This window comes from Nelusetta ayraudi, unplaced genomic scaffold (assembly GCF_046127955.1).
Source record: "Nelusetta ayraudi isolate G7.1 ecotype Tasmania unplaced genomic scaffold, CSIRO-AGI_Nayr_v1 ptg000026l, whole genome shotgun sequence".
Classification (NCBI taxonomy): Eukaryota; Metazoa; Chordata; class Actinopteri; order Tetraodontiformes; family Monacanthidae; genus Nelusetta; species Nelusetta ayraudi.
This window is the reverse complement of record NW_027466076.1, coordinates 1,925,668-1,938,483: the sequence shown is the minus strand read 5'-3', so window position 1 is coordinate 1,938,483 and position 12,816 is coordinate 1,925,668. Positions and strand designations below refer to the sequence as shown.

General features: G+C 48.0%; 2 protein-coding genes across 2 annotated transcripts; one reads left to right on the top strand and one right to left on the bottom strand.

The window, feature by feature from the left end:
* Window positions 1-370: 370 nt before the first annotated feature.
* Window positions 371-7,287, top strand: LOC142889903 (uncharacterized). The gene is made up of 19 exons (XM_076028579.1): window positions 371-379; window positions 474-611; window positions 702-794; window positions 901-1,077; window positions 1,152-1,228; window positions 1,668-1,846; window positions 1,939-2,077; window positions 2,286-2,408; window positions 2,513-2,632; window positions 2,723-2,825; window positions 2,923-3,043; window positions 3,120-3,337; window positions 3,431-3,683; window positions 3,752-4,050; window positions 5,103-5,366; window positions 5,433-5,579; window positions 6,022-6,126; window positions 6,206-6,297; window positions 6,529-7,287. The coding sequence occupies exons 1-19, from the start codon at window positions 371-373 to the stop codon at window positions 6,602-6,604; spliced, it is 2,733 nt and encodes a 910-aa protein (XP_075884694.1). The 3' UTR covers window positions 6,605-7,287.
* On the bottom strand, window positions 6,837-12,209 carry dnaja2b (DnaJ heat shock protein family (Hsp40) member A2b). Its single transcript, XM_076028915.1, has 9 exons — window positions 11,955-12,209; window positions 10,676-10,735; window positions 10,267-10,493; window positions 10,080-10,160; window positions 9,850-9,983; window positions 9,534-9,730; window positions 9,274-9,418; window positions 8,849-8,976; window positions 6,837-8,722 (listed from the first exon to the last, which is right to left on the bottom strand). Exons 1-9 carry the CDS (start codon window positions 12,030-12,032, stop codon window positions 8,534-8,536), a joined length of 1,239 nt encoding a protein of 412 aa, XP_075885030.1. The 5' UTR covers window positions 12,033-12,209; the 3' UTR covers window positions 6,837-8,533.
* Between the last annotated feature and the right edge of the window lie 607 nt (window positions 12,210-12,816).

Below are 12,816 nucleotides of genomic sequence, written 5' to 3'. Positions count from 1 at the left end.
CCACGCTGTCCAATACTGTTCATGTAGAAAAAAGTTCTAATGTTGCATTTCTTTAATCTAGTCTCTGTTTTAGTTAATACCAATTCACTCAAACGTGTAAAGAATTTTAGTCGGTGTTTGATAAGGTCTGTTAATAAATGCACTTAAAATGCATGAGATACGCAAAAAAATAATAATAATTCCAGCAATACCTGGGACCCACTTTCACTCGTATTCACTTCAGAGGCTGATTGTGTCACATTTCTTCCCCCGGGATCCAGATCCGCTTGTGATCACTCGTGTTGTTTGGTAACCTGAACCGTGTTTTCTACAGACCAGCTGTCGCCATAGTAATACTTTGCATAATTCAGCGGTGCGCCATAGTGAAAACATGGAGTCGGTAAGAAAACGTTTATGACTGATTTAAGGGGGGGAAAGGGCTTTTGTGTCTGCGTGTCTGAATAGAATCAAAGCTGTTTTGCGTCTTCCTTCAGGATTACACCACTGGCCTCTACCAGTACCTGGGCCTGACTTTCGGAGCGGAGTTCTCCGCTGCAGATGTTACCCTCCTCTACCGCAAGGTGTTTCACCTCCCCTCCAGCACCGACGAGGCGCGTGCCTCCATGCAGAAGGTAATGCAGATATTTCTGTCAACAAGCAAGAAAGAGTCTGATCAAACCTTCACCGGCCATTAACAAACACTTTTTTTTTGTCTCTTTCAGGCTGCGTTAGGTGACAAAAGCTGGCTGTGTGTTGGTAAAAATGTGTTGGATGTGCTACTGGAAATGGAGAGGGAGAGGGAAAGGCAGGAGAAGGTAGCCGACAGTATCTAGTCATTGCTTCTTGGTAGTTTGTGGAACCTCAGACCAATATTTCACCCGATCGTGACTAAAAATGTATTTTTCTTTTTTTTTTTTTCAGCTGTACTGGGACATCCAGCTGCTGAATGCTGGGATGCAGGCAACACCTGTTGATACGGCCAAATCATTCTCCAGCCATTCTCCTGCGCAGGACTGTGTGTGCGACACCCCAGAACTGAACGCATGTGAAAAAGCACACAAGACAAGTCTCGATTTAGGTTGTAGGGACAAGTTGGAGGTAGGTGCTCGTAGTGAGGCGACTATCAATCAGCGCCTGCTTGCATTATCAATACGTGTTCTTTTCACGCACAGATGAAGACGAGCGACCTTCATGCCCTCAAAAAGGCAGCGACGAGGCTCAAGATAGCAGCCAGGAACTCCTGGGCCAGGTGAGCATGAACTGGTTCAAATGAAATGGTTCCGGTCTTTTATTGGTGAGATTGTATTCGTGAGTTGTTTTTTTTATTCTGCTGCTTTTTTCACATATGTAAAAGATCTTTTTTTTTTTGTTGGATGCAGAATGTGACTAGGCACGACTTGGGATGTGTGAATAGGACATATTTAACAGCCGAAGTTTACATGTGGAATGTTATATTTCAGTAACAATGATGAATCCAAGGAATGTAATAAGTAGAAGAAATGTTAAAGCATTTGTGACCGGCGGCCATGAAAGTATCTTACAAATGTGCACAGTGTGAAGATAAGAAACTGAGTTCATTAACTTTTATCAGGTTCTTAATTAGAATATAAAGTGGCGGAAGAAACCAGTGCATGATTCCACTTCGATTCCTGTGATGTGCGTATTGCAGTAACCAATTATCTTTTCAGAATAGCCTCCGAAGGCGCCCGGAGTATGTTGCCGCCGTCTCCGTGGCAGGGTCGGCGCCCTGGGGTCAGAGGTCAGGCCTGGGGCCTCATCTCTCTGTCAGACGTCCTCCTGATGCTGGACGTAAAGTACGACGCGGTGACGCACCTGCTCTACACGGAGATGCTCCGGGAGCACCACAGTGAGTGGTCCGCCACAGACGGAGTTTTTCTCTCCCCGATACATAACAGCCAGGGAGCCAGCTCGTAAGTGTGGGTTTCTGGTCAACCGCAGCTCTGACTAACTGGCAGAACATGCTGCCATGGCAACAGCGCCAGGCAGAGGAGGGGCTGGAGGATTTGGCAGAGGAGGCTTTGGAGTCGGCTGACGTGCTCCGTTTTGCCGAGCTGCCGGGAGCGTTCAAGATATACCGGTAACGGGCGTGCGGAGGAAGACGTGGAAAAGATTTCAATGTTGATTTTCGATGTGAATACAGGAATAAACAAGGAGTTAGCATCTCGGGGGCTAAAAACAATGTGTAACTCTTAAAGGAAGAAAAACAGCAACCTTGAGTTTCACACTTTAAGAGGTGATAAACCTGCTCACCAAAAGAGTAATTGGATATTGCACCTCCTACGCAGGGCCGTTTCCTTTGACAGCTGCTCAGAGTCCGAGCAACAGTCCTGGACGGCTGCTTCACTTCTCTGTGACGTACGTGCGATTCGTCAACGCGAGAAGGAAACAGTGAAGATCCTGAGCAAGAGGTAAACTGGACCGAAACTTCAGGGTGAAAGATCACCGACGAGGAGATGCTAATAAACTTGAGGTTGATGCACTGAGGCCTTTTTGTTAATAATTTGCCTGCCAGGCTGGACGGGGAGAACCTCAGCATGTTGTGTCTCTACATCAAGTTGGCTACGGTGAGGGCGCGGAGGGAAACAACCTCCTACGGCGCTCTGCTGGCAGCGCGGCAGTCCTGGGAGACATGGTACCTCGACGCGGACCGAGCGACAAATGTCTGGTTGGCGTCTGACGATCGAAAGTTTTCACCCTGGACGTCCCTGATTTGTCCGTTCAGGCCGCACGTGAGGAGTCCGTGCAGAGCAGATCAGGCGGCCTGGTGGCTACACAGCCGAGACCAGCAGCAAAATGAAGACTGTGTTTCGACGTCACCGCCCCAGGTATCGAAGGCGGAGGAAGACAACTGGTGTGAGAGGCTTGGCGGAGCAGCATTTTAATGTCCAAGCAGCAAAATCTTGCCCTTGTATTTCGCCACAGTCGCCGCTGCAGTTGCTGGTGCTGATTGAGGAGCAGGAGAGGATGCAGCTGCTCCAGTTGTTGGGCGGCATCACTCTGCAGGATTTGCAAGAGAAACATCCAAACGCGCATCCCGGAAAGGGTGAAGCGGCCTTTTCACTTGCTGCTGTTTCTTGCTCATTGGTTTCCTATTCAGAATTGACACATTTTTCACGCAGATGACTTGAGAAATGGATGCGTTAAAAAGCTGAGACAGATCTACGCCGACCTGCTCGCACAAAACGGAGCTCGGGAGCCTCCGGTTCATCAACGTGGGCCTAAAACACAGCCGAGCAACGAGCTGCGGTCGAAGCAGCAGGTGGCGCTCTGCAGCCTGCACCTCCTGGAGGAACTGATGGAGCTCCAGGAGGTGCAAGCTTCAGCGCTGATGCACAAGGTGAGTCAGGGCAGCCACAGCGTCTCGTCCACACGTCCCACACTGATGCACGGCTGCTCTGTGTTTGTCCATTAACCTCCTCCTGCCCACCAGCGTGATCAAACTCTACGGGACGATCACGAATCTGAGCTCAACACCAGCGCTCTCCAGCTCCTCGTCACAGACTCTCAAGGGACTGCGGGCTCCGCAGTCGCTCCTCATCCAAGCGTTTCATCCGACCCCAGCTGCGATGGAGCAGCCAGATATCATGCCAGCGATTGCGAGCTGGTGGAAGTTCTCACTCTGAACTCTGACCCAAGTCCCCGCAGAGGCCTACGCGGTGAAGACGGAAATGACATCTGCACAGGTACAGCAAAACACACATCCGATTGTCCACAGATACTCGGCCGCAGCATTTTACATCTCTTACCACAGGTGGCAGCGGAGAGGTGGTGGAGGTCCTGCCATACCTGGAGATCGCTTGCGGATCGGAAACGACGAGCGACAAGCCTCCAAGTCCTTTCAAGGAGGGAGGAGTTTGGCTGGATGGAGACGACAGCTTGGAGAAGCAGGGCTCCCTCATCGCTGTGGCTTGGAGCAAACCGAGAGAGCAAGAGAGCAGCGTGAGCGCCGGAGTCGAAGGTGAAGAGGCGTCGGTCAAGACGGACAGAGAAGCTCTGACAGCCGCCGCGGTCCAGCCCGAAGCCCAGTCTGCTGGAGAGCTGCGCTGCGACGTGAGTATCGCTTCAGAATTCGCTAAGGACAACATGCATCCGATTTAAAGGTTAAATGTGTAATATTTGGAGATTTTGAGGAAACAGCAACATCAAGTGGTTACATTGTAGATTGCAGCGCTCATTCGCTCACCCTCCTTGTCCCAAGCTTGCCAGTGAACTACTGTGGCCTGCGCACATAAACCTGGTTACCTCGCCCACCTCCTTCTTCGTTGGTATAAACAGAGTCAGAGTCTGTCAAAATAATATATACACACAACAGGAAAAGAAAACCTTGCTGTATAAACAACTTAAAGCATAAACATTTCATTCCTATAAGTACTTCTATAAATATAGATAGTACTTTCGAAGTTTGATCAAATTACGATAACATCGTATACTGTTTCCCAACAGATGGCGTTACCTTCATGAATGTATCATCAACAAATGCTGCGGTAACACGTTACCCACACAGTAGTTTGGGTACACATAAATGTCTACCACTTTAAGCACCTCTTGTAATTGTAAAAGCCAAAGGTCACGTGTATTATTATCATGATGCTCAATGTTTTTTAGCAAGTTTTTCTTTTCCTGATGTGTTTATACATTATTTTGTCTGACTCGTCATATGGGTTGGTAAACCAAATTACTTTTATTGTACTGCAAGTATACATTTTTATATTAATGTTTTTATGGGCAGTATATTAAGCTTTTACCAATATTAAAATCCTAAACTGTTGTGTCCTCAGACTGTGTGGGAAAGGCGGTGAAAAACAACGACTTTGTGTGCTAGCATGGCAACGGCCGTTTATTACGTGCAGGCACGTAGACTCAACAAAAGCCACCGTTTTTTTTTTTCTTCTTTGAGCAGAAAACCCTTAACTCGTCCAACCACATACTCATTACGCCTTCCACAGGACATACACGGTATAGCACCTTGAACAGCAGGGTGCCGTCTAACATATTATTTGAACCTCATGAATTTGCTGTGCTTTTTCTCTCAAACACCACATAAATGAGGCCAAACTTTACACACTGGACCTTTAATTCCTTTTTGCTCATCTTCTCGCCAGTCGACGCCAGAGGTGAGGCCGCTGGAGACGAGAGAAGACTGCGACCTCGCCACGCACGCTCTGGCCGCCCAGGCCCTGCAGGGCCTCTCTCCCGATCCTCCTCGGCTTCAAAGGGATGGTAATGACGGTGACCTTTGCTCTGCACCTCTTCATGTGGAAGGACAAGGACTGGAGTTGGAGTTGCTGCCCGCTGGACGGGAGCCACACGGGGAGGTCCTTAGAGACCCCGCTGCTGAGGACAGGAACCGCACAGCTAAAGCAGAAGTAGGTAAACAAGCGGACAAGACTTTGTTTCCACGATCCGCGCTGAATGTCTCCCTCCCTGTGAAGTTTGACAGGAGCCCTTCAGGGAGGGAGTCCACGCTGATCCAGCCTGTGTCCGCGATGGAGAGGGAGAGGACGATGCGCAACCTGGTTGACACGCAGAGGAAGGTGGAGTGGAAGCAGCAGAGGGGCCGGGAGAGACAGCTGCTGCGGGTGAGAAAACCGGGAGTGATGTATGAAAGGTAAAGTGTGTAATATTTGGAGATTTTGAGAGGAAACAGCAACATCACGTGGTTACATTATAGATTGCAGCGCTCTTTTACTCATCATTCCTCTCCCGAGTTTGCCAGCGAACTACAGTGGCCTGTATACCTCGTCTGCCGTCTTTTTGTTGGTTTATTTGAGGATGCGAGCGTTCACGCTTAATATTTAACACTATGTATATTGTTGGATATAAATAAGAACCATTCTATCGGTAGGAAAACAAAATTACTTTTATTGTACTGCGAGTTTACACTTTTATGAATGTATTTATGGGCAGTATGTTAAGCTTTTACCAATATATATCATATATAGTAGATAGAAGTAGGCGTTATTGAAGGGTTGAAATAAAGGTTAGGTAGAAATAAAGGAGTTGACGCCACCCGTCCCTCAGGTCCAGGAGCGTCTGTCCATCGTCCAGAACAGGAAGGCAGAGGAGGATCTGCTCGGCCTGAAGCACGAGGACAGGCTGAGGCAGCTCACGCAGGACCTGCCGCGGGTATGAGGAGTGCACTGCTGGGAGGGAAGTTTTGATGTGGGCATCGATATTCTCCTCGCTGAAACCGCTGTGGGTTTAGGAGGATAAGAGCCAGCAGAAGACGGTGGTCAGAGAGAGACTGGAGCAGCTGAGGAGGGAGCGATCCAGCGTCCTGCAGTCCAAACGAGACAGGTGAACACTTGAGCTCACCTTTTTTTTTTAACCTATATATACATATACACATATATACACATATATATGTATATGTGTATACGTACGTAAATATATACATACATACATGTATATATGTAATATTCAAATCTCACAAGACTTATGTGGTTTTAGGGTTTTAACAATGGTCTTCTTGTGTGTTAAAAAAAAAAAAAATAACATGGCTTGTGGCGGTGCCTTATTAACATACAGGAATACTGCTGGCTTTAAGGAACTCCTGGGTCCAGTGGCTCTGCACTGCAGCGAACCAGGCGATGAAACAGACTGAGAATACCTCCATGTTCACGTCTTTCTTTTGAAGGAAGGGGGAGGACGGTGGAGGGAGTAGATATGATTCATAAGACCCATCGGTGTTAATCTGGGATTCATCCAAACCACAAATCACAAAACGTAAACTCGACCCCATCGTTCACGGCTCTACGTGCAGAAGCGAAAGTGAAAGTGTGGTTGTTTGTGGCCCTCAGACCAATAAAGGAACAAAAGAACTCCCGAGGCCGTGCTGTGTATTGTACAATTTTAATTATTTCTGACAAACATAAGCATAAACATTAATGGCATTTATCAATGATCCCCTTCAGCCGTGTACATAATATCTCCCCACCCCCGTTGGCCTAAATTACACACACAACAAAGTCGCAAGTGGTGCATATCTTCCAGTCTACAGAGGTTCCGATTCCTCCCCTCGATGTGAACGCAACATTTACAGAAGAGACACTGGCGGTCAGTCGCATGTTTATCCAATGTGGCTCCGCGAAGGGTGGCTACTGTAGACTCTGAATGCACCAACGGACTGAGGCTGCAGCTATTTACAGATCCACGGGGTGTGGAAATATCTTAACATGTCGGGATTTGGGCTAAAAACTACTAGGTTGGGAGATATGTATGATACAGAGTTTCGCTGTGGGTCCAGTGAGAAGAGGAAAGATGTCGGCATGGTGGGGGGAGGGGGGAGAAACAAATTAAACATTCTATTTATATTTTTTTTTCCTGTAATTGATCCTACACTCACACTGCAGTCCAACACAAATAAAGCAAAGAGAGAGAGCGATAGAGAAAGAAAAAAAAAAGAACAATTTATCACCCTAATAAGCCAGAACATTCCACAGCAGCTCACACGCCGAACCACTGCATGTCACACGTACAGAGAAAAGTACACAAGAGTGTCCCCACGTCAACATGATGACTACAAGAAAGGATTTAGGCTCACGTCCTGTTTCAACCAAACCGAGTGTGATAAACAAACAATCCAAACCGAGAAAACATGGTGCTGCGCTCAGAGGAGAGGGGGGGCGGGGTGGGGGCAGAGAGGTGACGCCTACAGCCGAACGGCAAGCGGACGAGGTCCCATTTTCAAAAACGACACTTCACCTTGGAGGACGCGGTGCTTGGCGAAGGTGTGTGGCACACGCCGGGAGGGGGGGGGGGAGGGGCTCCCGTTTCAAAAAAAAAACAGCAGCTGCGGTGGCGGCGGCTCGTCGGAGTCGCACAAGATGTGGCGTCAGATTCCCGCGGCGGTTCCGCAGCCTGGATCTATGTGTGCAAGATCTTCAGCGGTAAAGCAGCATGCACTTGAGTGTGTATGTGTGTGTATGTGTGTGGAGACTAAACTACACCTTATACAAGGCAGTCGACATAATTCATTTTTATTTATTTTTTGTTACTTTTTATACACTAGACGCTTCGCAGATGTGTTTTTTTTTCTCACATCCCCACAGTGAAAGGTAAAAGCCGAGGATGAAAACGGGGAGGTCCGTGTCGAGTTCAGGCGGCGAACCTCTGAGACTGAGACCATCTTCTGTGCTGGAGGCTTTTTTTTTTCTTTTTTTTTTTTTCGTTGTTTAACTCAATGAGCACGACTGTCCATGAACACAAAAACGCTGTCACACATCCAGCATATCTTTGACTTATGGGCACCATGGAACTGAGGAGGGTGAGTATATATGTATGTCACTGCGTTGGTCTCCTTCTCATGGGATTCGTTAAAAGGAGGGAGATGTGCGTGTACAAGAGTGTGTGTGTGTGTGTGTGTGTGTGTGTGTGTGTGTGTGTGTGTAGGTATGTGTGTGTGTGTGTCGTCTCAAGTCTCGAATGGTGTTAACGATAGGACTTAAGCGACGCTCGTGTGTTTTTCGATTTTTAAAATGTGTGTGTGTGCGTGCGTGCGTGGGTGCGTGCCGTGTATGTACGAGTCTCTTGTTTACTGGTGTGCACACTGCACCCCTGGGCCGTGATGGCCTCCTTCTTCGTCGGAGCTGTCGTTGTAGGCCTCTCTCCTGCCGCCGCCTCCTGACCCTTGACTCCTGTCGAAATCTGTCAGGTCCACTTCCTCGGCGTCGGGGGCGATTACGGGGTTCTCGGCGCGAGCGGGCAGCAAGCACTCCAGTTCCTGGGAGAAATGTGAACATTTAAAGTGAACGTTGAGTTTAAAAAAGGTGTGGGGTTTTGTGTGTGTGTGTGTGTGTGTGTGTGTGTTGTTTTTGTTTTGTTTTTTTTTGGGGGGGGGGTTGCTTACGTTTAGCTTGTCGGCGTCGATCCAGTTGTTTTCAGGGAACTGGACGTCGAACTTGATGTAGAGGTCTCCCTTCTCAAAGGGGTTTCTGTACTGGGGCATCCCCTCCCCCTTCACCATCCGAATGCAACCTGCCGCGCAACAAAAAAAAAGAAAAAGAAAACAGACACACGTGAGGAATACAGTTCCCATCACGCAACGAGAATCACTGGGGACAGAATCGCTGCCTTCCGTTCAAGTCCCCTCTTATCTGTAAACAGACGGATTGGCTGTTAATTATTAATCTGTTAGCGGACATTCGGCTGACTAATAAGCTTTTCACTGCTTATTACTGGAAGAGTCAGCCGGTCGCAATCCTCGGATCAGCCGACCACTGGCAGAACCTGCGACAAAAAGAGCGACGCTGTGAGACCCCCCCGGGCGCTCACCTGGCTCGATGATCTTGCCAGGGGGATACTTGACGAGCAGCTGGCGCCCGTCGAGGTGCGCCACCGTCATCTGGAAGCCGCAGAGGGCCTCGACCAGGCCGATACGCTGCACCATGTGGAGGTCGCTGCCTTCGCGGCGGAAATCCTGGTTTAGGAGGGAAAAGCCCAGGATTTAGTCGTCGTCAATGACGACGACAACAACAACAAAAAGGCTCGCAAAACGTGTGAGCGATGGACAATTATCGGTCTGTTGCTTTAACCTCGTGCTCCTTCTCCTGCAGGACCAGGACTATGTCTCCTGGCTCCACGCCGGGCGCCTGGTCAGCCTCCCCGGAGAAGGTGATCTTCTGCCCGTGCTTCATTCCTTTGTCCACGTGCACCTCTAGCAGCTTTGTCTCCTTGCACACCTTGTGGCCCTCGCACTTTCTGCAGCGGTCCTTCTCATTGATCACCTCACCTTTGTGCACACACACACACACACACACACGTCAGATATTTCCAGACACTGCCGGCACTGTCCTCCTCATCCCCTAACAAAATAAAACAACGAGTGTGTCGATGTTCATGGTGCGTTACCCTCTCCATTGCAGTCCGTGCAGACCGACTGCATCTGTTGAACCATTCCGGGGGCCAGCTGTCTGATCATGATTCTCATCCCCCTTCCCCTGCACGCCACACACTTCTGCACAGCTCCTGCTTTACCCCCCTGACTGAAAGTAGTGAAAATAGTGGAGCGTCAGCAACGACAATCCCAAAAAAAAAAAAAATGTTCAATTCCTGATTATTGGATTTAAAAGTCAACTCACCCGTTACAGGCACCACACAGGACATTCTTGCTGAGCTGCAGTTTAGTGGTTTTACCATTGTAGAGGTCCTCAAGAGAGACTCTGTGAGAAGGGAATTATGGGATGAGCTCAAAAACACACCAACCTGTATGTATAGATAAAAATAATAAATGTAATCATAATAATCATTATTCATTTTTTAACTTACTTGAGAGGATGAACCATATCCTCTCCTCTCCTCCTGCCCCCATTGCGCCCTCTGCCCTGGCCACCCATGAACCCGAACAGCCCTCCGCCAAAGATGTGGGAGAAGATGTCATCCATGCCGGGGCCGCCGCCTCCGCCCTCCCGGAGCCCCTGTTCTCCATATCGATCATACAGCTCCTTCTTCTCGGGGTTTGTCAGCACCTCGTAGGCGAAACTTATTTCTTTGAACTGCAGGGGGGGAATGCAGATGCAGAACTTACCAAAAAGTACCCACCACAGACCATTGACAAAGGCAGCCACCAGTAGCTCCGCTTTCCATGAGCTTTGAACATTTGAACATTTCAAATCCCATCTTGCTCTAAAACTGCGATCAAGGAGGCACGACCTGTTGAACCTCTATGCCCTCATACCTTGTCTCCAGCGTCAGGGTTCTTGTCAGGGTGGTATTCTTTGGCCAGTTTGCGGTAGGCCTGGAATGGAGGGGAGAGAGGAAATGAAAACCAATATTGGGAACCAAGTTGTGTGAGTGACCTGGGCTCAGAGGGAAATGGTTTTACGAGTTAAATGTTTCATCTGTGAACAAACACTCCCAAGAGCTGTAGACTTGATATGCGAGCTTGCTGTCAAAAACACCAGGCCACCAGCGAGAGCATCGCTGTCTCTGACATCTCAAGATGCTCTTCACAAACAATAGAACACACAGTGAAATGATCTCATTTCAAACATAGCGCAACGCTTAACATGCGGTAGATGTACACTGAGAGCTCTTTACAACTCTAAGTACTCGGTTGTCACAAGAAAGGTTACTAAGGGAGGGGTCGTGCTGTCACAAGCCATAAGAAACCACAATTATCTTACATTTGTAAAACGAAATAGCTGAGAAGTTACGTCAATAACGCTGGTAATGCTGCCCTAATGTGTCGTTTCTGTCGAATCAAAACGACTGGTTTGAAAGGCGTGTTACGTAAAGGTCACATGTTGAAAAGTCATGTTAAACGCCTTACATCCGCACATGACAAGAGGCCACTGGCCAGCGCAAGTACAACAAGTCGTAGCGGGGCAATTTCCTAATTGAGTTTAGCGAACACAACGACGTGCGTGGTTGCTAACTGCGGTGAGGGTACACTAGTTAGCAAGCTAACATCGCACATCGAAAGACATTGTTAGCCTTTAAAGAAAAATCACACTAGTTTCGCATTTATATATTGTCAGTTATGGAGGAGGATAACTTCGCCAAACCCATCTATTCTTTGGTGCTACTATAGAGCCAAACGCATTAATACAGGTCGAACTGGCGGAGGCTATTTCGTGGAATGCAGCTAGCTTTCGCCTAGTGGCCGGCGTTTATCACACTCGTGGTTGCCGGTATATTCCTGGGGGTTTACACGTCAAAAACACCTCGCTGCGACACGAATTAATTTGTGGTCTTTATCCGAATCCGCCTGGTAACAAATACACGAGATATTATCGCAATAAACGGTTCGCAGCAATTCGTCAAACGCCTTATCTCTCTTTGATAGCCTAGCCACGGGCTGCCGCTGAGCATCTTGAGCTAGCATTCAGGACAACTAGCTCGTGTTAGTGAAGTTAGCTTGTTTTCTAGGCCACATTTCCCCGGTGACCCTTTTTCCATTGTTTACATTTTGTTCCTATCTCGATGCCTCTATCGTTCCTTTCCACATAACTTACCTTTTTGAGTTCATTTTCAGAGGCGGATGGCGATACTCCGAGGATATCGTATAGCTTAGTATCCACAACGTTCGCCATGATGCTAGTCGGCTACACACAGAGACCTTCTGCGGAGGTTCAGCCAATAGGTTGAGCAGAGAGGAGCCGCCGCAAAGATGCACCCGGTGTCACGCTGAGATCGGCGCGCCTGACGAGACGTGCTCGCACCTCGCGGGAGCGCGCAAAGCTGGGGCTTCGTAACGTCGGCGGACATCTGAGATGCCGTCTGGTTTCTTTGTGTGTTACCAAACATTTAACACGCTATCGCAATATATAGTTATCAGTGTTTCATTAAACTCAGAAGCACTTCTCTCTCACACTCACTCATTGCCCGGCAGGACCGGATTCACAGTTGCTAAAAAAAAAAAAAAAGAAAAACACGCACCCCTTATTGTTGTTTTTGCGACACTTTACATCAAAAAGCTGTTTCTGGCTCTGACTGGACTAAACACAGAAAGTTTGATACCAACCGACCTAGATTATTTAACTCTACCATAAACACTCAATAAGGACATTTAGAAACAAATATATACACGGACAGTGATGTAAGACAATATGCTACATTTTATTCTAAACATCAAAGTCCTCTTTGCGCAATTGAAAAAAAAACCAAAAAAAAAACAGGTCGCAATCCAAATGACATTTTTCGGAACACCGCGATAAGCTGAGTGCTTAAAAATGATCACTAAGTACCGTGTTTAACACACACACAGTGTGTTAAATTGTTATAGTGAGTGACCAAAAAAATAATAATGAAAGATATCGAAACGATGTACTGAAGCGCTACGAAGCTAGAACGGTGCGCGCTCCCGCGAGGTGAGTG

Coding starts and splice junctions, on each gene's coding strand:
- LOC142889903 (XM_076028579.1), top strand. Junction 1,847..1,938: donor GATGCTCCGGGAGCACCACA/GTGAGTGGTCCG, acceptor GGTCAACCGCAG/CTCTGACTAACTGGCAGAAC. Junction 3,044..3,119: donor AAACGCGCATCCCGGAAAGG/GTGAAGCGGCCT, acceptor TTTTTCACGCAG/ATGACTTGAGAAATGGATGC.
- dnaja2b (XM_076028915.1), bottom strand. CDS start 12,032: ATGGCGAACGTTGTGGATACTAAGCTATACGATATCCTCGGAGTATCG. Junction 10,494..10,675: donor ACCCTGACGCTGGAGACAAG/GTATGAGGGCAT, acceptor CCCCCCCTGCAG/TTCAAAGAAATAAGTTTCGC. Junction 8,723..8,848: donor TCGACGCCGACAAGCTAAAC/GTAAGCAACCCC, acceptor CATTTCTCCCAG/GAACTGGAGTGCTTGCTGCC.